Source organism: Cololabis saira, chromosome 19 (assembly GCF_033807715.1).
Source record: "Cololabis saira isolate AMF1-May2022 chromosome 19, fColSai1.1, whole genome shotgun sequence".
Classification (NCBI taxonomy): Eukaryota; Metazoa; Chordata; class Actinopteri; order Beloniformes; family Belonidae; genus Cololabis; species Cololabis saira.
In genome coordinates, this window is record NC_084605.1 from 24765764 (window position 1) to 24789275 (window position 23512).

A 23512-nucleotide genomic window follows, 5' to 3' on the forward strand; every position below is an offset into this window, starting at 1 on the left:
AAAAGAGGAAAATTTTAAGGGATAGGTCAGGTGAAAGAGTAACGAAAATTATCAAAACTGTATCACCAAACAAACACAGCTATAATTACTGTTCTGAACTATATGGCATAAACTGTAATTTGAGAAGAAAATGTAAAAATAATTTAAAAAAAACTGTAAAAACTTAAGTATGCCTTACTCTTCTTTTTCACTGGGGTCTGTGGTGTAACTGCATCTGAAGACTCCTCTTCATCTTTCACTTCTTTCTTCACCTCCACTTTCCTGTCTTCCGTCTTTACTCCCAGCATCTCTGTTGGAGCTGATGTATCCATTTTGATCCCTTTAGATCCATCTCCACAACACTCTTCTTTTTTCACTTCTGACTTTATAGGTTTTTCCTCCATTTTGTGGTTACTGAGCTTCCCCCCTTTGGAGCAGCCACCAGAGTCGCTCTCTTCCTCCTCATCCTGATGCTTGACTTCCATCTTGGAGTCCGGATTGGTAGCTGAGGTTTCTGACTGTGGCTGCTGGGACAGCGTGTCCAGACTGCTGACAGAGGCGGGAGTCAGGGCCTGACTGTCTGCTGGGAATGAGCCCTTCTGGGACAACTACAGACAGATTCAAGAACAAACTCAGGTGCACGGTAATGGTAGATTTAACAAAGTCAAACATACAATGAAATTAACAAGTAAAGTAAATTAAAGAGACAAGTCTTGAGGAACTGAACAGGTACAAACTAATGGGAGCGGATGATTATACAAAGTCTATCCTCACATGAAAACCAAGTAATTTACAGTACTGTTCAAAACACAAGTGCTACAAAGAGCAAAGTAATATGTACATCAGACCTGATAAAAGAGATTAGATCAAGTTGCCCAGAAATTAATGGATTTTTTTTACCCCTCTCCTCCATGATTCCTGATTTTTTTTCCCACCAATCAGGAGACACATTTGGATGGAGAAACCACATGGGCAGACCTCCAAGTTCCCATTCAAGTGGAAGGTGGGTAGATCAATCCACCGCCATGTCATTTGTCTAAATCAGGGGTCGGCAACCCGCGGCTCTAGAGCCGCATGCGGCTCTTTAGCGCCGCCCTAGTGGCTCCCTGGAGCTTTTTCAAAAATGTTTGACCTTTTTTCCCTTTTTTTTTTCTTCCTTTTTTCTCTTTTCTTTCTTCTTTTATTCTATTTTTTCCTTCTTTCTTACTTTTTCCTTTCCTTTGTAATCTCGATATTTCGACTTTTTTCTCAAAATTTCAACTTTTTTCTCGACATTTTAACTTTTTTCTCGACATTTCGACTTTTGTCTCAAGATTGTACTTCAACATTTATCTTGACATTTCAACTTTTTTCTCAAAATTTCGACTTTTTTCTCGACATTTTGACTTTTTTCTCGACATTTCGACTTTTGTATCAAGATTGTACTTTAAAATTAATCTTGACATTTCGACTTTTTTCTCGAAATTTCCACTTTTTTCTCAATATTTTGACTTTTTTCTCGACATTTCGACTTTTTTCTCGACATTTTGACTTTTTCCTCAACATTTCAACTTTTTTCTCGATATTTCGACTTTTTTCTCAACATTTCAACATTAATCTTGACATTTCGACTTTTTTCTCGAAGTGCATAATGAAAAAAAAATCTTCCCCCAGTTATAACTAATATAGAAACATGCAGCATGTGTTGCCTTCATTCTAAGGCTTATACAAGACTTTTCATTTTTTGCGGCTCCAGACATATTTGTTTTTTGTGTTTTTGGTCCAATATGGCTCTTTCAACATTTTGGGTTGCCGACCCCTGGTCTAAATGTCCTCGGACAGGACGCTGTCCCCCACATTGCAAAAACGCAGCGACTCAGGTGCTGGGTTATTTCCCAGTGTGAAACACCGAAGAGAGTTTGTACACTGGTAGACGATCTACTCAGCTCTAGTGAGTACTTGGCAACACGTACAAAAGGGAGTACCCTAAACATACCAAGGAACTCTGTGAATACTGTAAACATAATCTGAAGCTATCTGGCCATATTACATAACTTAATTATTCCAATGGACCTTAAAAAAAAAAAAAAAAAAGACTGGCACACACATTCATAATCATTAGCCCATTTTACATTGGTGGATACCCTGCGTTTAACGCGCGGATCTAGCGTGTTGCCCGTCCTTTTTACATTGACCGACGCAGGCTGGCGTGTCGAGCTGCCCCACGAATAACCTCCGAGAGTAGTCTTAACCGCGGGTCAGGTCAAACGTAAACAGAACTAACGCGGGGTGGCGGGTCGTGGGAGGGATTTGTTGATCACGTAAGGGAGGTTTTTAAAAAAATATATATTTTATATTATTTTATAAAATAAGGAAACAGCTGATGAGAGTAATAGCCGCAGTAGGTAGGATCTATATTTGCAAGAACCACAAAAGATGGTCCATTGTTTGAACAAGTGGCCACAAAAATGACAAACTGGGCTTTGCAAACAACCCGTCAAAAAAACACTCATCCCGATGTTTATTCATCCTCGTTTTGAAAATTACACCTGTCTGACGGCGTATAAATCTTGCTGTTGGTTATACTACACGCCCACACCGATTATGTTATGTTTCACGGATAAAGCCTCCCGACTCGCCTTCAGGCACGAGGTGACAAATAACACACTTTGCGTTTATATTACCCAATGGGCTTTAAACAGGCGTTTATCATACAAAGAAATGTTGCTGATAAGGTGAACAACGGGGTCCTACAACAATAACTTCCAAAAATTCACTGATCTCCGTATTGTTACGTGAATGTAAAATTGCCCTAAAAACATTTGCAGAATTTTTAAATAATCTCCCCATTTAGGACCTTTAACACTGCACAAATGCACCAAACGGTATATCCATTGTTACTTAACAGCATCTTTTGACTATAGCTTAAAACTTTTGAACAGTACTGTAGATATTGGAAATAACCTAGCAAAATAATCATGGCACACAATTTATTTTTATGAAATTAATGGGATTTTACTCATGGCATCTATATTGCAAGAACAGTTTAAATAAAATATATAGAATGAATCAACACTGACCGGAGTGCGTGGTAACTGTCCACCATGTGGGGTTGAAGCGGAGCCCAGTCCAGGGTGAGATGGAGTGGTGGAACCAGCAGGACCTACATGTTGCTGTGGTATAGGCTTGTTGGAGCCAGGACCCTGGCTGTGCTGATTCTGCTGTAGGGCCAAAGGGGGAACCAACTGTGTTGCGTTAGGTGTGTGTGGCTGCGGCGTTTGGGATCCAGCTAGTCTAGGAGGTGTCTGGTGCGGCGTCGGGGACCGACTGTGTGCAGGGGAGGGAGAGCTGCCACGCATGGCTCCCAAATGGGAGATTGAATTAGGTTGCTGGTTTGTGTTTGATAGAGTCACTGAGGGGGGACCGGCTCCAACAGATGAGTTGGGACCTCCACCTCCCACGCTCTGGGGACCCATGGACCCCACTGAGGGGATCCCGCTGGGACCACTGACTGAAGCTGGCTGTTGCAGAGGACTGGCAACTGACAGAGAGGGAGGAGTTCCCATCGGTGTCTAAGGATAAAAAAAAAAAGACGTGTTAGAAAAAGACAAAGGGAAAGCAGGAGAACATGAACAACAAGGTACAACGTATATATGACTCAAGATCACAGAACAAATAATCAAAAAATGCTTCTACGACAGAGCTATGATGCACGGGCTGATCAGAGCAGAGCACCTGTGGTGACGAGTTCAGACAAAAATATGCATAATGTTATTCGGGTCACCTTCGGTGGGGCTGGTTACAATAGTTATTGCACTTTGAAAGTTAATATCTAAACACAATTTATAGCACATAAATGTATCAAAATCTGCAGTTTTCAGTTGTGGTCGGGTTGGCTGAAAATGTCAGGCGATCACAGGCTTTTTCTGAAACCTACGTACCTAAACCAATGCATTACTGATAGTGGAGAGGCGTTTCTTCCGAGATGCTGAATTATCCATCTCACAAGCATCCAACACAAGGATTGCTGATATTCAATATAGTGGTCTAAACCAGTGGTTCTCAACTCCGGTCCTCGGGACCCCCTGCCCTGCATGTCTTAGATGTTTCCCTGCATCAACACACCTGATTCTAATTAACAGTCGTCACCAGCTTGTCATCAAAGTCTGGACAGTTCTGTTGATGACACAGCTCCTTGTATCACGGTGTGCTGAAGCAGGGAAACATCTAAGACATGCAGGGCAGGGGGTCCCGAGGACCGGAGTTGAGAACCACTGCTCTAAACCACCTTGAACGCAGTATGCACATCTTGCATGCTGCAACCACATAGCCCAAAAACAAAGTGGCTGCTGAGCCTTCAAGATTACTTTTCTCCACTAGAAGTGTGAAACTGGAATCATTGTCCACTGGTCTCTACGCAACACAAAAAGTAAGTGGCTTACACTCAGAACAGAACTCACCTGCTTGGCTAAATCCTTTCTGTTTGTACACAGTGTTAAGACGGAATAAACATTATAGCTTCAGTTAACCCGTCTTAAGCAAAGACTATTGTGATGCTGTTGCATATCTTCAACTCAGTTATCAAAGAAAAAAAAAAAATCAGAAAAAGCAGCTCATTTGTTCCTACCTGTGGCATGCCCCCCTGTGCTCCAGGCTGGCTCATCCCTGGCTGAGCTGTCCCAACGCCAGGTCCTGACCCAGGAAACTGTCCCTGGGACAGATACTGGTTCTGCAGCTGGTTGGCATTGGGCTGCCCCCCTCGAGGTCCAACCATTCCCATCTTGGAGAACAAAAAAACGATCTTTGTTCAAGTTTTTGTTTGTTTAACTTGAAGTAGCATCTTAGTATGCTACAAATAATTGATGTTTAGTCTTTGCCAAAACATTTGAATAACATTCAAAAAGCTATTAGTCAAGGATCCGCTATAGTAACTATTTCTGTCTAACTTAAAAACTATGCATTACATTGTGTGTTCAGCACTTACCTGGTTACCAGATGGTCCCATGGGGAGAGGAGGTGTGGACCTCTGGCCCACAGACTGCATCGCCATCTGATTGAACTGATTCATGCCTGACAAAACACGAAAAGAGAGAAGTACAGTTTAAAACCGAGGCATTTTATGTGGAATCTTGATTTGTATGACTGTGTTGTAGTGAAATCTCAGCATTCTTTGAGGTTAGCACAATCCTGTCCACGCCTGGTGGGAAAATGAAAAAAAAATATGCAGGCACCCATAAACCACTAGTAAAAAAATAAAAAAGGGAGAACTGCTAGGTTTTCTAATTCCATCACGAAATGTCTCCCCAGGGTCTTCACCTGGGCCTTGCATCCTGTTGACCATCTGATTTGGGCCAGGTGGTCGCACCATTGACGGGTCTGGGAGTGGACCATCTGGGGAACAGCATAAAAAACATCCAATTTGTATCTGTACTTTGCATCATACGTTAAAAAAACAAATGTAATTTAAATTATGTTTGAAATGACAGAAAATCTTAATTTTCATTCTCACTGACATACAATTCCTCCTCAGCTGTTATTCTCATCCTACCCAATAATGTCGATAAAAACTTCTGCTGCCACATCTACTGGGTCAAATTAGCTGCAGCCAAAATTGTATCTTCCGAATTTCATTATGAATATAGTAATACATAAATATGAGACCTCCCCCCGTGTGCCTGAAGTACAAAACATCAGCCGACTTGACTGCCTTTTTGTTCAAAAGGGCGCTACATTTTTCGTTAAGTGATTTTTTTACCCCCAATAATAGAGCGTCTAAAGGCATCTAAAGCACCTTGAATTGCGCTATACAAATAAACTTGGCTTGCCTAAATATAGTTGACCTAAGGGTAACCCAACACATCGTGTTCATCTAATGTGTGTGCGTGTGTATGCATACATGTATGTGGATTGTTAAAAAATAAAAATATGTAAGGTTGCCTAGTACAATATAACTGGCCCCTCAACACTGTGTAGGAAACCCAAATAGAGACAAATATCTGCTCAAAAAAGAGGGATGTGTACAATATCCCATTGATGCGCAAGTACAGAATTTAAGCCATGTGCTACAGGTCCTTTGAGCTTGTTTGATATTTTCCAAAAGTGTAAAATCACTTAAGTCCCATTGGGGACTGTAAAACCTGAAATCCATCTTGACAAAACAGCATGCTCAAAGCAATCTGTAACGTAGCACATTGGCATACATACATAGATCAGGGCTCCAGAGTAACTTTTTCCACTAGGAGCACCAGTGCTCCTTACTGAAAATTTTAGGAGCACCAGCACAAAATTTAGGAGCATCTATATCGACACAACATATTCATAACTTTGTCTATATTAAATGCATTACTGATAATTTAGCAATAAACACAGACAATTTACAATAATAGCAATGTACTGCTTTTTCATACAAGCAATAACACAAATGAACTGTGCACATGCTGTGTCGTTGCAGTAAGTGGGATTTATTTGAACTCTGTTTTTTTTTTTAACAGTTTTATCAGGCCCCTGAAAAGAATCTGCTCTGTTTTTCTGAATTAAGCAGATACCTCACAACATGCAAGAAGCTGTCATTCACTTGAGAGCTGGATTTCATGGAAGCAAACATTTTCCACCTGTCCAGTTTTATTTTGCTTTTGGTCCACGACAACAACCAACTGTTACATATTTTTTGACGGTTACAGCAGGTAGCAAAAGTAGCTGGTGTTAAAGTATATTTTTTTATTTTTGTTAACAATTAATCTGGCATGTCCACGGTAAACCTTGATCTCCGGGGAGGAGCTAACGATGGATGGATTTAGGAGTTCCTGTCTCCGACATGCGGAGCTACATCTGGAGAGATGGGACTACTTTTTTCCACAGCGGGGCTATTTTTACTGGATAATATGTATTTCTGATTAATTAAAAACCACATAAAATATATTGTGAGTTCCTCTTTCATATTTACATTATTGGTAACCGTTTTATAAAATCATCACTTCGCATCGGGCCGGAGAACGCCCCTCAGCTGTGTGAGCGTAGCCACGGCCTGTCGGGATGTATTGCTTAAAAATTAATATTTAATGTATATTATATATATTAAACCGTCTCACTCTGTTAAAAACGTCCTGTGTTTATCCTCATATTTTCATTTGGCCGTGCATTTTTCCCTGCCATTTTGAGAGTGCACCACAAACGCAAAATTCAACAGGAGCGCGCGCCCGTATGGTTGAACGGGTTGAGCAGGCGACTCATGTAAACCTTTGCCTGAACAGCGACGCGGGTTGGATTCCAGTCGTGGCATATTTTTCCCCCACTTCCGACGTGTTTGTCTTTCACTGCACCTCTCAAATAAAGTTGCAAGAGCCGCATGCGGCGCAACGCGCAACCCCCCCCAACCCCGCCCCCCACCTCGCAGTGCGCATCCAGACACATGACAGGCACATACACACACAGACACTTGCTTCCACTCCTCCACAAAATTATGAAGAAAAAAAATGATGGAGAGGGGTGGATTTGCAAGTCGCGCTGGTGCTCCTAGTTAAAATACTATGTCGCACGGCCTCCAGAAAAGGTCGCAAAATGTGACCAATTGGTCGCAGTCTGGAGCCCTGTAGATAGATAGATAGATACACATATACTGTATATATAAATAACTAATTCTGCATCCATAAATTGCATCGTGTAGTAAATCCACTGCAGAGATGTAAAAGTCAGCATGACGTTTTCCATCAGATTAAATTCTTACTAGCACATGAAGCCTGAAGTAATAATAGTTTATAAGAGTCTACACATGCTACCTTCCCACTCACTTGGAGGCAGTCCAGTCGGGGGCTGACCCAGCCCAGCAGGCCCAAGGCCCAGACCTTGCTTCTGCAGCCGAGTCCTCCTCTTCTCCTCCAGTTCCTTCTGGATCTTGTAGATCTTCTCCGCTAGCAAGTGATAATACTCGGCCTGGCAAAGGGAAAGCATGAGCGTAAATAAAAGTAAGTTTTGGAGAGTTGAACATGACGAAAAAAAATACAATACTGTTGAGGACTTATAAAACTGCCCTCAACACGCTATACCACAGTTTGGGGCACTGGACTACCTAATACTGGACACATTACCAAGCTTTTCTTTAAAAGGAGTTTAAGGGGAGAGAAACTTACTCTGCTGTTAGCTGACTCATACATGTCCCCCTCAACTTTGCGGGCATAAGCCACCAAGTTCTCCATCCGACGATCCTTGAGAGCAGCAGGATCTGGAGTCGGAAAGATGGCCTGGACCCTGTGGGTTAGAAAGCAAACAAGAAGGGGATATTAGAGGAATGAGAGAATGGGTGTTAGGTAGGGCTGAACGATTTTTGAAAATAATCTAATTGCGATTTTTTTCCTCAATATTGCGATTGCGATTTAATATGCGATTATTTTTTTCAACGTCCTGTTCTCATGTATTTTTCAACTACACAAGCAATAAATCAGTCTGTTTTATAATAAACATTGCCAGATTTATTTAAAGCACAGATTACAATAATAAAGAAAACAAATCTGTGCCTTTACCTCTTTAACACGTCTACACATGGGTCGTTCTCTCTGAACCCAATCGCACGACACCAAACCGGGTTAAACTTTAGGCAAAACAAGGCGTAGTTTGACAGAAAAACTCCCACAGGGAACAAAAAACCTTCCTCACGGGCAGTACTCGAGTTGTAAAAAAAAATATTAGGGGGGATGGTGGATTTGATCATATGGGGACAGATAATTTGTGCTGATTACAAATAATAAAATATATAACAAATAATAGCAGTGACCAAAACACCTTCAGAAATACTGCAGGAATGACATAGCAGCAGTTAAATGCAGCCTTCTGTAAGCTTTAAATATCCACTGGACTTACATCAAATACATCAAAACACAACAATAAAAAAGTTTTCTGAACTTATCAATATGACTGTCCTTCACAGGACAAGTAAAATGGATCACTGCAAAAACTCAAAATCTTAACAAGAATATTTGTCTTATTTCTAGTTAAAATGTCTCATTTTAGTAAAAAAAAAAAATCTCATTACACTTAAAGCAAGACTCATCACTGGAAAAAACAAAAAAATGTCACCTGTTTCAAGTAGATTTTCACTTGAAATAAGTAGAAAAATCTGCCAGTGGAACAAGATTTTTTTGCTTGTACCGTATTTTCGCGACCATAAGGCGCAACTTTTTTTTTTTTTTTTTTTTTTAAATGTGCCGGGCGCCTTAAGAAACGGTGCGCCGTGTCTATTACCTGAATTACGGTAATGTAAGGCCGGCCATGAGAACGGTAAAGGGAGAAGGGGGCGGGTGAAGCTGAATGAGACCATCCACTGAGCTGTTTAATGCGAAACAGAAGATGAAAACTTTTAAGGATTTGCTTGATGTGTAAAGTGAAATAAAATACAATCAAACTAAGTTTTGCTCCCGCTTTATTTAAATAAGCACACTTGTTCTGCAGCGCGCGTGTGTTTTGCATGTCGGAACCGGTGACTTTCCCCGGTTAAAGCAGCGGCTGGAGCAGCGCGGTGATGGGCGCTGCTGCAACCCGACTTCCTGGTTCCCCAAGCGGTCCAATCGACCTGGTTCCCGGCCGCTTTGCGAGCAGAGATTTCTGGGGTCTGTCTCAGGTCTGATCAGCTTCACCCTCCGAAATTTGCAGCCAAATCTGTCGGTTACAAACCCGGTACCGGACCCCGACATGCGCGGGTGTATTCGCGGCGACACACACAGATTCTCATTTATGTAGCGCTTGACTGGCGCAGCTGATGGACAGAAACCTATGGTGATTTTTAAAAGAAAAACTTTGCATAAGACGTTTCCAGCCGGAGTCATTATAAGGACGAATGGAAAGGGGGGGCTGGATGAAGGGATGATGATGATCAGGTGGCTGAGACAGGTCTGGAAATTCGGACTGGAGCTCCTGTCGGATACAAACCCCGGTACCGGCTCCCCGACAGCGCGTGTGTGAGCGGGTCCAGCGCGGGGGAGCAGACGGGGAGCGGACGCGGGACCCGGGACGCGGGACGCGGGACCCGGGACCCGGGACCCGGGACGCGGGACGCGGGACCCGGGACGCGGGACGCCGCGTCCCTCCGCCGTTGTGCTGCGGATCCCGCCGCGGTCGGGATCCGCAGCACAACGCAGCACAACGGGGTATGAAACGTTTATTTTCTTACCTTTATTTATTCAGGGGTCTGTCCCAGGTCGGAACAACTTCACCCTGCGAGATTTTCAGGCAAATCTGTCGGTTTGATCTCTGGTAGCCTAACCAAGATGCAGAGGATGCGCTCAGGAGCCGCCAGGCTCCCGCCGCGGGTTTGCCGGGCCAGGGCGCACCATCCCCGGGGCAGATCCGGCCGAAATGCCGCTGGTCTTTCCCCGGGAGCCCCTGCTCCCATACAGGTGGGTGGGTTCGGTCCCAGCCGGTCCGAACAGGTCACATTCCCGGTTAAAGCCGCTGTGACGCGCGCTGCTCCACCCCGCTGAGAGACGGGCTCTGCGCGGTGGAGGATCCGCACAACGGGGTATGAAAAGTTTATTTACTGTTGTGCAGAAAGTGACTGACACCGAGGAAATTCGGACTGGCGCAGCTGAATTAGCGGAGCTCTTTAATGCAGAAACAGAGGTTTTGCTCCCGCTCTATTTTTTAAATAAGCGCTTGTGTGCTTGTGTGTGCGTTCTGCATGTGTGTGCGTTCTGCAGCGGGTGTGTGTGTTTTCCGGCCGGCGTGTTTTGCGGCACGCGTGTGTGCAGCTCTGCTCTGTAGACTGCGCCTTTTGGGTCGGTGCGCCATATGTATGTTTTAAATCTAAAAATGACACACAAAAAATGAGGGTGCGCCTTTCCACACGGTGCGCCGAATGGTCGCGAAAATACGGTAATAAGAAGATAAATCTTGTCCCACTGGCAGATTTTTCTACTTATTTCAAGTGAAAATTTACTTGAAACAGGTGAAAATTGTCAAATAAGTTATTTTTCTGGTGATGACTCTAAATGTTGAAATAGCAGTAAAACCACATTCATTGATGAAATGACATAAGGGATGGAAGGGGGGGATGACAGTTTTACAGGGGGGATGATTTGGACTGTTTTTATTTCAGGAGGGGATGATTTTGACCGTTTTTTATTTCATCCCCCCTCAACTCGAGTACTGCTCACAGGGATCTCAGAACGTCTTCATAAATAACTCAAAAATCACAGAGAGAAAAAAAACCACCAGCAAACTAACAAACAAACCAATAAAGCTCACAGAGTTAACAAAACGAACCAGCAATTCGCAGCCGCTCTGTAACTTCTCCGGAGAGCTGACGGGGCAGCTGGTTTAAGGCTGATTTATGGTTCCGCGTTACACCAACGCAGAACCTACGCCGTAAGGTACGCGGTACGCACAACGTACGGTGCGCGTCGCCGCGTAACCTACGGCGTAAGCTCTGCGTCGATTTAACGCGGAACCATAAATCCGGCTTCACAGCGCGACTGCCCGCCCGGCTCGTGCTCGGCGCTGCGCACAGCTGCTCGCCACGCCGACTCCGCGTTCATATATTTAATACATTTATAAAGCCCATATATTTATAAAGCCCTGCCTGGCCGAGCCCTAACACTGAGGCCCTGGTAGATACAGTAGGTTACAGGCGGACACGCGGCACTGTTGACTTTTTTTCCCTGCCGGCAACGTGACCAGATCACGTGACTGGTCAAATCGCAGCCTTTGCGGTTAGAAAATCTCGTTTTATCACATCGCGATATTATCGCAAATGCAATTAATCGTTCAGCCCTAGTGTTAGGGAATGTGATTGCAGTCTCACTTAAAGAATTGTTATAACATGTCAGTATTGTAGAAATTGACTCTAAACCCTGGAAGGTCCCGTGAGATTATTTCTGTGTGGTTATCTTTATTAGGCAAGCAACTCTGCTAGAAAATACTTGTACATTTCTGAAACACCAGAAGAAACATATCCTTATTGTTTAATGTAGTTAACATAAGACTTTGTCCCTCTCTTTTGTGAGGGTTATAAGTCTCTTTTTATAGCACACATTTTAGCTGCATTCAAATGGTTTATGTACACAAGTCAAAATACTTACAGCTTGTGCACCAAGTGGTTTCGTAAGTCCTGCGTGATGTCCTCATGCCAGCTTTTCCTTATACCAGAGGCGGAGGGAGGGGCCGCGGTAGTCATGGAACCAACCCCACTTGCATCGTTCAGACTGTAAAAAAATAGGGAGGAGAAAATTTAAATTATTTATATTAAACAAAGGTGTGGTCTGATTTTAGAACTGATTCAAACAACCCAAACATTTCTTTGCAGCAGCTTCTGTTTCTTCTGAAGAATCTGATCAAATGGCATCGTGCTGTTTATGTTTCTTCTTACCTTTGGCTGCTCACATTAAGATGCATCATGGTATCTTGCAGCAAACTTGCTTGTTGGCTCTGAGGAGATGACCCTACACCTCCATTGATTCCCATAGGATTCACACCTACACATAAAAATGACGAGAAACATTATCTGTGGTAATTCTACCAGTAATAAAGTGAACAAGCTTTCTCCTCAACATATCACCAATCGACATGACATAAAACATTTACTTCTCAGCTGCTGTTTGGATTGTATTTTCTAGTTAACCCTTTATTGTCCCCCTTTTTTTGACTGTACCTATCTGAAAAAACTTTTTACATGGCAGTCTTTGAATCAACGCTGTATCATGGAGGTGTTCGCATATCCTAATGATCCTAGAAACTATGCTGTCCAGGAAAACTGTCCCTAGCAGAGCTTTGTAAATAAAATACACAACTTTGGGTGTTTTTTTATTGAAAATACTTGGAGACATAAGCAAATAGATTGGCTCGAGACTAATTTACCCATTGGATTTAGAGGCCTCATGCCAGCCTGGCCCTGATTGGGCATGTTGGGCTGGGTCGTCTGAACCTGGATCTGGTTCCCCTGGTAGGTGAGGCCCAGTGCAGCATAGGCTCTCTCTATTGAGCTGGGGTCAATCTGGCTCGGTGGGTTGAGATTAGGAGCACTTGGCTGACCCCCAGGGACTGCTCCGAGAGAGCTTCCCAGCCCTGCACTGACTGCACCAAGTAGAGCTGTGGGGACAAGAGAAATGTTGGTTAACTATTGATCTGATATGTTTGACAACACAAGAAATGAATCCTAATATAAACATTCTTGCAAAATGTCAGAAAAAAACAGTTTTGAGGAAAAACATACTTGGATTTAGCATAATAAGGAGTAGCTAAAATGACTAAAACTGCAGAAATTGTTGGTTTCGTTTGAATATATTAGTAATGAAGTTTAAATTATTTTGGTCAGATACAGACACTCACACTGCGGGTTCCTCTTGTCTCCCGCATTCTTCAGTGGAAGACAGACAGGGCAGTCGTGTCGTGTGCAGTTCTTCCAGTGGGAGATGATTTGCCTTGAGGATGCACAGTGCGCCACTGAGAACACAGAGACAAAGACAAAAGAAGGAAGAAAAAGAGACAGGGAAAAAAAGTAAATAAAGTGAAGTCAATGAAGGAAAAAAAAGTTCAATAATTTAGAGCTACCTAAGGAAAAGAAGCTGCCAAATAAAAATAAAATGACTATTATCCCCAAAATCTGAGCCAACAGTTAACTTACATGCAAGATCTGTGTAACAAAAACATAATGTAGTTTAAAGTGGTCCATCAGATTCAGAACATGAAAGCATGATATCTGTTCAGTAAAGACTAGTTATTACCTGCTTGTTTGACCTTATGGATTAGATTGTGTTTCAGTTAATCATTGTTTACACATATTTCTTTCTGTTTATGTCTGTGTTAACAGATGTAGATGTGGATGTTTGCTATAAAATCCCAAACGAAGGCAGAAAAACATCTGAATGCAAGAAAATAAAAGGCAAATTATACTTTTGACTCCACCTTTTTTAGGGTATAAATCGCAAATGCAATTAATCGTTCAGCCCTAGTTTATACTAAAATGCAAATTATATTCCACCGTAAAGTTATCTGTAGCTGTTGACAGTCCATGGCACCTAAAGGTACCTGCACAGCTAATTTATTCGAGCATCTTTAACAAGAAAGACATCTCTTACACTTATTACGAGCTGCACAAGGCAGCAGCACCCTTATAAGATGCAGGCAACGATAACAGCATCATTTCTCTGCAATATCCTTTATGATAAGAAGAAAAAGACATTTGGCATAGCTCAGTGGGTTGAGCGGGCACCATTTACAGAGACTATTGTCCTCATGCGGGCAGTGCAGGTTCGAAACCCCGCCTGTCGCTCTTTCCTGCGCGTCTTACACCCTCCCTCTATACCCATGTCCTGTCCACCCACTTTGAATAAAGGCCACTAGTGCCAGAACATCTTTAAACAAAAAAAACACGGTGGTGGAAGGACATTATAGCTGTAGTGGTCTTTGACGTCGTTAAAAGCGCAGTGCCCATTTCCAGCTGTAAAACATTGGCTTATCCACATGCTGAATACAACTGTCTCAGGACTCTAGATGCTTCTGTGTTATTTATTTTATCATGTATCTGATGATATGAAAAATGTGATCTTTCCTTTTTTTTTTTTTTTTTTAATAATAGAAAAAAATCTGGGCCGTATCCCCCAGCCCTAATATATTCCACCATTGGCCTGGAAAAGCAAACTGCGTCCACCAAACCATGGTTGGCTAACTTTCCTTCACAACCAAAAATGTACCTCGAGAAACAAAAGGCAAAATGCTTACTAGGAAGCATTAGCAGCTCCACCAGGAAAGAAAAACTGTTGTGCAGTTGTAAACCAGCTATGTTGCGCATAGGAATCCTTCAACAAGTGTCTTTGTCTGAGATGAAAATGCATCATCCTGATACCAAAGATAAGTCAGAAAACCTGGGAACACCTATTATGGGCACATTCAACATTGTGCACCGTGAGGCTGGGAAATTCCAGTGTAGTTTAATATAGTTTTATTTGGAGGGAGAAAGTCTAATTAAGATGACCCTGTTTGATAAATTATCATAGCATTTACATCCAGGCGATGCATTCTCTCTCTCTCAAACATACCTTGACAGGACTTGCCAGCCTGGCAGTGGGTCATGTGATTGAGGACATTCTTCATCGTGCGACAGTGGGGCAGGTTGCATGGACGGACCTCTCCGTTGGCCTGCTCCCGTCGCTGGCATTTATGTGCATGAAGCAGGAGCACCAGTTGCTGCTGGATGAGCTTGCGCTTCTCAGGGTCAGCTGTTGGTGGTGCTCCCCCAGCAGAAGATGCTGCAGAAGCTTGAGTACCGGGTCCTACCAGAGCTGCCTGAGCGCTGGGCACCATCCCTTGAGCTCCTCCTACCGATGCACCCGAGGGTCCACCTACACTTGTCTGCAATAAAAAGAGAGAAAAAGTTAAATGCCATCAAATTGCACTATACCCAACATCTGACCACTCATAAGAAGAACAAGAACACAATAAGTCAATATCATTTTCACAATCAGACTGCATGGCTTACCATGGCACCCATTCCTTGCATGGGTTGGTTCTTCTTGTCCATATTAAACTGGGTCAGGCTGTTGGACATTGGACCTTTGTTCTGGAGTTGAGGGCCCAGCCCCGCAGTTCCTAAACCTTGATTTCCCTGACCTCCATATGGACCTCCAAAAGGGGCTCCTTGGTTCCCCATCATCCCCATCTAGCAGAGGGAAAGTTCAAGTAAGAAGAAAGATAAAGCAGTCTGTATGAGTGACGAAGGGATATAAACAAAAACTCATTATGTGACAGGGATAGAAGACTTAAATTTACAGTTTCTTCGTTTTGTGAGAGTTTGGTTTGGTAAGAGCTTCCAAGCACTACATATACTGGTATGTTTTCCTGTGGTTTTAAATATCTTAGCACTGACCTAAAAAAGAAAAGAAAAAAGGCTTTTCAGTCATTTGAAGAAAAAAAAAATTCTCAAGCTAACTTATCAAATAAAATTAAAAGCCAATTCACACTAAGAACAAGGTCATAAATATTCCTTTGGTTCAAGTGCCTTTCAATATCCTCCACACTACAACAACAATAATGTCAGAAAATACTACCAGATTACCCAGCCAAAGTTACTGCCTGGGTAATCTGAGGAAAAAAATTAAAACAAATAAATGGCCAATCAAAATAAAGCCAGGATCAGGTCATCTCTTCTGCTGAAAGATGGTGAGCTCCAAACCTGGACTTCAAGATGTAATGGACTTCATCAACACTGTTAACAATAATTGTTGGAAAAAAAAACTCTAGGTAAAAATGAGGCCTAAGAGGCATTAGTAGATGACATTTTAGATTTCAGTCAAGTCAAATCAGCTCTGTTAATTCTATCAATTGATTGGTCAACAATGTGAAAATGACACTTTTCTGTTAACTGACTCAACTGTTTTCATACAAGTGAATGAAGATTATCATGAAAATTGCAGATATGAAAATAAATCTCTCAAATAATTGGGATTTTTTTTTTTAAATATATATCAATTGCAAACTGGTCAGGTTTAAGATTAGAAAAACTGCCCATCAGGCTCATTCTATCAAGTCAATTTAGTGATAATCTGTGCATACTTCAATTCTCAGTCTCTTACATATTTTTATAGCTGTTCCAATATTAATACTGGAAATACTTGCAAATACTGCTGATAACCAAGTTATTGTAACGGTGAGTATTTACATCAATGCACCATCTGATACCATATAGCTTTTAAGAGATATCCAACTCTTCTTTGCTGGTCTACAAGCCAGCACAGGAAGTTACACAATAGTGACCTGCAACTTCCTGTTTTGAGGCACCAGGTGGAGATGCCCGGCAAGCTCCAACCATCCAACTACTGCATTGAGACTCGTGCAGAACTAAGATTCATTGCAGTTCTTGAACTGATCAATAGAGGCTGGCTGCAAAAGCGAGTCAATCTCCATTGAGTCCAATGTTAAACTGACCAACTGACTGGGTTTGATTTCAAACCCATGACAACTTTAAGAGGAACACCTTTTTTTGTACCACACTACAAGAGTTTATATCAAGCAATAAATGTATTTTTAATATGATTGATTTTAAGTCGGCTCAGCCAATGACTAGCTGTCATCACTTCCTCATCCGTAATCCTCATGCTATCGCATTTGGCGACGCGACCAGCTGTTTGTATTGACCCAGCGTCGGCTGATGCCTACGATGCCAATGATGCCACGTCATTTGTTGTATAAAGCAAGCTAACTAGCTTTAGTATTACTTTGGCAATATGACATTATTTTAGGCTGGAAAGTCCAACGATGAAAAGTGCAACATTTATTGTTATTTAAAGATGTTACAAGAAATATCGTGAGCAAACCTTTTTAAGGGGCTATCACATGAAAAGACATGAGTAGCAGAAAAGTCTGGAGCTTCAGAAATCAAAGAAATGCATCCCCGATTTCTTTGTTCCACATGGTACGAGATTTACTGGACTTTCAATATGTTCAAATCTCAAAATACATATGCACGGTACACGCATTCGTACCGAACCGTTTCGGTACAGGGGCGTCAGGTACGGGGCAGATGTGTACCGATCCGAATACGGTCTAATGTTTAACAGCGACAAATTATCACGCTTGTTTTGCGTGCAGAGCATACTTGAAATCAGAATTCCCACACGGACATCTTAAATGGTGGCAAGTTTGTAGTCAGCCCCGGACTCCCACGTGAGGTTTTTTTTCCCATGACAGCTAGCAGCTGTCATGGGCAGCTAGATGCAAAGAAGAACCCAGAGCTTGAAGACCCTCCCTTATCTTTAAGGGCTCCTGTTTGAGAACACTTTGGTTTCTCCGTGAAAAGCAACAACGGACAAAGACAAAGTAGATCAGACGAAAGCAGTGTGCCGACGTTGTTCTACAGCAACTGGGCATGTTTCTATCAAACCTCATTAAACATTTGAAACCACGCGAATGTGAATATCGCTGCTGCAAGGAAAGAAAACCACACCGTGTCAACGCAGCTACCTTTGCCATTTAAACAGCCTTTTGCCACCTATTCACATCGGGGTAAAGCTATAACTAATGCCATTGGTGTTCTTATGGCGGCGGATCTCTGATCATACTCAGTTGTTGAGAACACAGGTTTTAAAACACGTTTTATATTTTGTTTAATTTGAGAATATTTTATTTATTGGAGGACTTGGTAATAGATTTAAGCATTATTTCTAATTTTTATTCCTATATTGATTTTTTTTTTTTTTTTTTAAGAAAATGTATAAACCGTAGTTTGCAAAAGTTTAAAATTAAATGAAAAGCAATTTCTAAGTTTTGTTTTTTTCCCTTACTATACCGAAAATGAACCGAACCATGACCTCAAAACCAGGATACTTACCGAACCGTGATGTGTTATTTTACACCCCTAATAAACATTATATATATATATATATATATATATATATATATATATATATATATATATATATATCCTGAACAGTTAATAGAGGCCAACTGTGTCTCACGGTAACATTAAATAACTACTTTCTGCATTTGAAGGTTTTGCTATAGATAAATGAAAAATTCCAGCTGACGTTTTTTTTTTCTCCTTACCCTCCCCTCCGTTACTCTGCATTCTTTTAATTTGGTAACCCTCTCACAGTGTTCAGTCTGACTAAATCAAACAGTGTCATATATTCAAATCAGCAGCCGCATGTCGACATTTTAGTTTGAGACCGGTTGGTTTGTTAATGAGTATGTCAGTCAAGTATGTTCAAGCATGGCGGTTACACTACTGTCATTTTCAAAATAAATACTTTTGAATTGAATTAAATATACATATTTTTTTTGTCTTTTATGTTTAAATATGTCTAAGTTGGTGGGAAGGAGTTTGACAGGACATCAGTTGCAAATAGATTTTGCATAAAGATAATTTATTTATACGATTGTTCTTACTTAGTGGAAAAAGGAGGACTTTATAGGTGAAACAATAACTACTCCTACATACTTGGAACAACCACATTTTAAAAAGATAAATAAAATATTGTTTTTGCCCCAAAGTGGGAGCTGATGGTCATAGAAGACTGCATATGTCGCTGAGCATTAAATTGAGCAGCTACATTCCTCTTTTAGTGGCTTTAGTTTCCCCTCAAAGAATTGTTTTTTTCCTTCAAGTAACCTCATTTGCTTCCTCTGACATTATTGCTTAACACCTTTTAGTACAAGATTTCTGTGAGTCCTAACCAAAACAAAACTTCCACATGAAAGACATGTTGTTGCAGTGCATATACGTCACTATGAACAAAATGCATTCACTTGTTGGAAAAATAATAGACTTCTGAAAACCTGATAGTTTGGTCTCTGTTCATGCAGAATATCAGCCAATCCCTGTCATCTGCTAAGCAATTGCTGCATCCCTAGAATTAATGGGATAATCCTAAGGAAAACATCGCTGAGGCCACGTTTACACGTAGCCGGGTATTTACAAAAACGGATATTTTCCCCTCTCCGTTTTCAAAAATATCCTCGTTTACACGGACTCGCATGAAAACGCTGTCAACGTCATGCCAGCCAATCAGAATCCTGGAAAAAACATCAACAAATGACACGTCTAACTTCCAGTTAAGGCTGATTTATGGTTCCACGTTACACCAACGCAGAGCCTACGGCGTAGGGTACGCGGCGACGCACACTGTACGGCGCGCATCGCCGCGTACCCTACGCCGTAGGCTCTGCGTCGATTTAACGCGGGACCATAATTCAGGCTTTACTTTCAGGACGGAACGAGAGTCTGAGAGAATTTAAAACAGGTAAAATAAAAGAAAATATTGACGGTGGCCAAACAAATTGTAAACACAGGTCGCACTCATGACGCTGCTGGTGACGTTTCTGTCGCATAATGTGACGTAAATCTCCGTTTTCCTCCGTTTTCCTCTGTTTAGACGCAAACGTGAAAACTGAGTTTTTAAAAATCTCCACTTTGGCCGGAGTTTTCGTGTAAACGAACGGCCAAAACGCATGAAGCCTTGCTAGAACTTAAATCAACCCACTTAAGATTAAAAAAAAAGATGAATCCTCTGGAATGTTATACGTAGCATGTAATAAAGGAGTCCCTACCTTGTTCATTGCTCCAGGTTGCTGGCCTCTCAGCCCAGCCTGCCCCCCAGGTCCTTGCTGTTGTAGGGTCTCAGCCAACAGGTTGCTGTTTCCAGCCATTCCCTGATTACCAAACCCCATCCTGGGGGAGCCATTCATTACCTGGTTTCCCATCATGCCAGGTTGCTGCTGTCCATTATTGGCTTTCTGCTGCGCTCCCATCATGCCCCTGTTCATGTTACTCATCATTCCAGCAGCAACATTTTGCTGCTGCATCATGTTGGCCTGCTGCTGAGGGGAAAGGTGCTGCTGTTGCTGCCCCTGACCCATCACCTGCCCTTGACCAGGGCTTGCCTTCATGTTTGCCAAGTGTTGTCCCATAGCTGTGGGGCCTCCTGGACTGCCCATGGCTCCTTGATGCCCCTGTTGATTTGAGGTGGTTGCTCCTGAACGCAAAAGCTCAGACAGCTGTTTATGCTTGGCCACAGCATCCTGTCCTCCACCAACCCCTCCTGGCCCAAGTCCAAGACCCATTCCTCCCGCTCCTCCACTGCCCCCTGGACCTAACCCTGCAGGTCCTCCTCCCAGGCTGGTGTGCAACTGGCTCAGGTCCCCACCATTGACCAGACCTGGTTCATTAGAGTTGATGAGCTCATCTGGGAGGTCGTGCTCCAATTCAAACAGTGAACCGAGATCTGAAATGAAGAGAGATAGGGGACAAAGCTTATAAAAATGGCAAAAGGAGCACAACAAGCACCAGTCATGTAAATCAGGTATAATCCTCCATTTTTCAGGATGAATGAGTGAGAATTAAATTGCATTCTTGACTAAAAAGCTATCAAAAGGTGTATAAACAATTGTCTTGAGACAGAAATGAATAAGATGACACAACTAAGCATAAAACTAGAGGCCGAATGGCCTGCTCAGTTTGATACCCTGACCAATTGAACATCCCACCAAGTTACGCACTGTTTTGTAGACATTGTGACAAATGGGCCATTTTATAGAAGTAACCCACATACAAAACATAAAAAGCCAGGTTGGTACATATTTAGACATGTACTTTGTTTCCATAGAGTTCAACCATATACTTAGACAGCGAAGAAAGATATATGATGAAAATCAAGTCAAAAGACCATAGCCTATTAAAAGTGCAGACTTTCAGTCAGTTCCATTTTCTGCTCAACATATAGACATCAATTAATTCTACATGCAGTTCAATAAGGATACAAAATAATACACGTCTGCTTCTGATAAATGACAGTAGTAGTAGTAGTAGTAGTACATGTGTTGTGTTTCACAAATAAAATGGAGACTTTTTCGGTGATAGAGTTAGTATCCTATTAGTGATCAGTTAGCAGAAAATGTATTAAAATGATCTCTTGAATAAACAACAGTTATTTTTCTTGGGCTTAAAAGTTTTTGTTGTTTTTTTTTAATCAATACTGTGCTTGGTCAAAAGGAGATAATTACTTGATGTTCTATAGACCAAATTATGTTAAAAGACTAACCAGCTATTAAATTAATTGTGAAGCTACAGTCTTTGTACTATATAGTAAAAAAAGTAGTATTGAAATATGTTGTAAAATGTAATCGTCATATTTTTTTTAATTAATGGGTAATAACCATCCTGCACGTCAACGTAACTAATAACCGCTGAGAACAATTAACGTGCAAGTAATAAATTGCATCCTCGCAAGCTTATTACTTTATTGACAACACTGCAGTGACCCATTATAACATATAATAAAACATGAAAACATGTGTAACATCTGGACGAATTAGCCATCAATCTACCAGCAGCCTCGCAGGCAGTTTATCGTCGTAAAAAAAAAAGAAAAAAAGAAAATGAGTATTAAGGTCGTTAACTTGACTCCCTGCTTAGTATCAAGGGTTAGGCATGGCGCTATGCACTCTCCAGGTTTCCTTTTAAATCAGGTTTATTGGCCAAGTCAGGTCAAACAAGACAGTAACTGTACAGTAAATAGACAAATGACAGCTCTTATTAACATATATACATTGTTTTTAAGTGAAAGGTGCAGCAGTATGAGGTAGACATGGTTATTGAAAGGGGCATTGCTATAGCATATGATTGTGTTATTATTAATATTATTGTTATTGCACAGTGATTGATTACTCTGAGACTCTATGAGTGTTGAGATTTCATCAGAGCAACAGCTTGGGGGAAGAAAAAGGCCATTATTCCAGCTGCCATCAACCAAATGAAGAAAAGAAAGAAAAAAATACCAACAATGGCAGTTTGAGCTTAACAATTACTCAGACCCTTGGGCCTAAATCTAATTCCCCCACACGACTTCCAGCTCCACCATGGGCAGCCTCTGCAGCTCACGCTGGTGAAGGAGAGAGGCAAAACAAGATAGTGGGAAAAACGCTGGTGTCCATAAAAACTTATATGGCTGTATCTCTGGGAGACTGGTTTATTTTCTTTTAAAATTTTAAAAACGCTGCTGTGAAAACACCCCAAAACTTTATCATAAAGTGGACTTGGGGATGTTGCCTGCAGTTAGCCTGGCTGAGAGGGTCGGCTGTGATAATAATAATAAAAATAATAATAATAATACATTTTATTCATAACGCACTTTATATTTAGTCATATCAAAGTGCTACAGAGCAGAAAAATAAAACATGAACATTTGAACATATATACAAATCTATTTAAAAAACAGAGCATATAAAAAGATATATTTAAGATGAAGCTTCATTAAAAAAGGTGAGTTTTCACTCGTGGACGTTAGCCGCGGGAGCTAACGCGGCTACCTCCGGCCATCACGGGGCTTAGCCCGCCAGCTATCCGGGGCTGAGGCGTCTACCTCCGGCCAACACGGGAGCTAACTCCCCGCTAGCCGCGGAGCACCTTCGTCACGTCCCCCTCCGCTAGCTGCGCTAGCCGCAGCCAGCTACCACACAAACAAGACGGGAGAAAAAAACCCTCCTTCTCGCCAAAACGAGCCATTAAAAAAAAGATTCAACGCCACCTTTTATTATTATAACGCCATTATGAGGCAAAAACTCACCGTTCCCATCGCTGGCGGAGGCGGACAGCGCCGGGGAGGAGAGCTTGGGCCGCTTGGCGGAGGACGGGCCGGAGTCCAGAACGTTCTCGGCCATGTTTTTTCCCGATAAAAAATATATAAAGTATCCACGATTGCAGACGTTTTTCACGCCCTTAGCGACTCATTCTTCGCCGTGTCCAAATCCTGCGACTTTTCCCCCTCCTTTCGGGGTACTAAGAGGGGGAAAGTCCCGTGTAGAAATGAGTCCTCTTTCCCCGGGTTCGCCTCTCGGGTTCAGCCTCGGCGTAGATCAACCCGCCTCCCTCCCTCCGAGGATTTCTGCTCTTTATACATTTCTGCCAGCGGAGGAGGAGGTGGTGGTGGAGGAAGAGGAGGAGGAGGGGGTCTGCAAAAGTGAAGAAGGGAGACACACTCGCATCGGTTTCCCCTCTGAAGTTAAAGCCCTGCCCGGGATGTGAGCGCAGCGTCGCCGGGTTTCACTTCAGCCTCCCGTCCAGGAGTCGGGATGAAGATCA

At 42.1% G+C, this 23512-nt stretch overlaps 1 protein-coding gene across 8 annotated transcripts in view; it reads right to left on the reverse strand.

The window, feature by feature from the left end:
- Nucleotides 1–23512, reverse strand: part of ep300a (E1A binding protein p300 a) — a 43825-nt gene extending 20313 nt beyond the window's left edge. For 2 of the 8 annotated variants that reach the window (XM_061708704.1, XM_061708700.1), the window contains exons 1-15: nt 22998–23512; nt 19984–20657; nt 15419–15598; nt 14979–15291; nt 13270–13383; nt 12799–13029; nt 12311–12416; nt 12024–12146; nt 8085–8202; nt 7746–7887; nt 5275–5349; nt 4943–5028; nt 4586–4738; nt 3039–3530; nt 179–587 (exon numbers count right to left, since the gene is read on the reverse strand). In XM_061708704.1, the coding sequence (XP_061564688.1) occupies nt 179–587; nt 3039–3530; nt 4586–4738; nt 4943–5028; nt 5275–5349; nt 7746–7887; nt 8085–8202; nt 12024–12146; nt 12311–12416; nt 12799–13029; nt 13270–13383; nt 14979–15291; nt 15419–15598; nt 19984–20657; nt 22998–23091 (3310 nt within the window). In that variant the 5' untranslated portion in view covers nt 23092–23512. Of the gene's footprint in view, nt 1–178; nt 588–3038; nt 3531–4585; nt 4739–4942; nt 5029–5274; nt 5350–7733; nt 7888–8084; nt 8203–12023; nt 12147–12310; nt 12417–12798; nt 13030–13263; nt 13384–14978; nt 15292–15418; nt 15599–19983; nt 20658–22997 lie in introns of all 8 variants that reach the window. The other 6 variants (XM_061708703.1, XM_061708698.1, XM_061708702.1 and 3 more) reach the window with 3 other exon arrangements.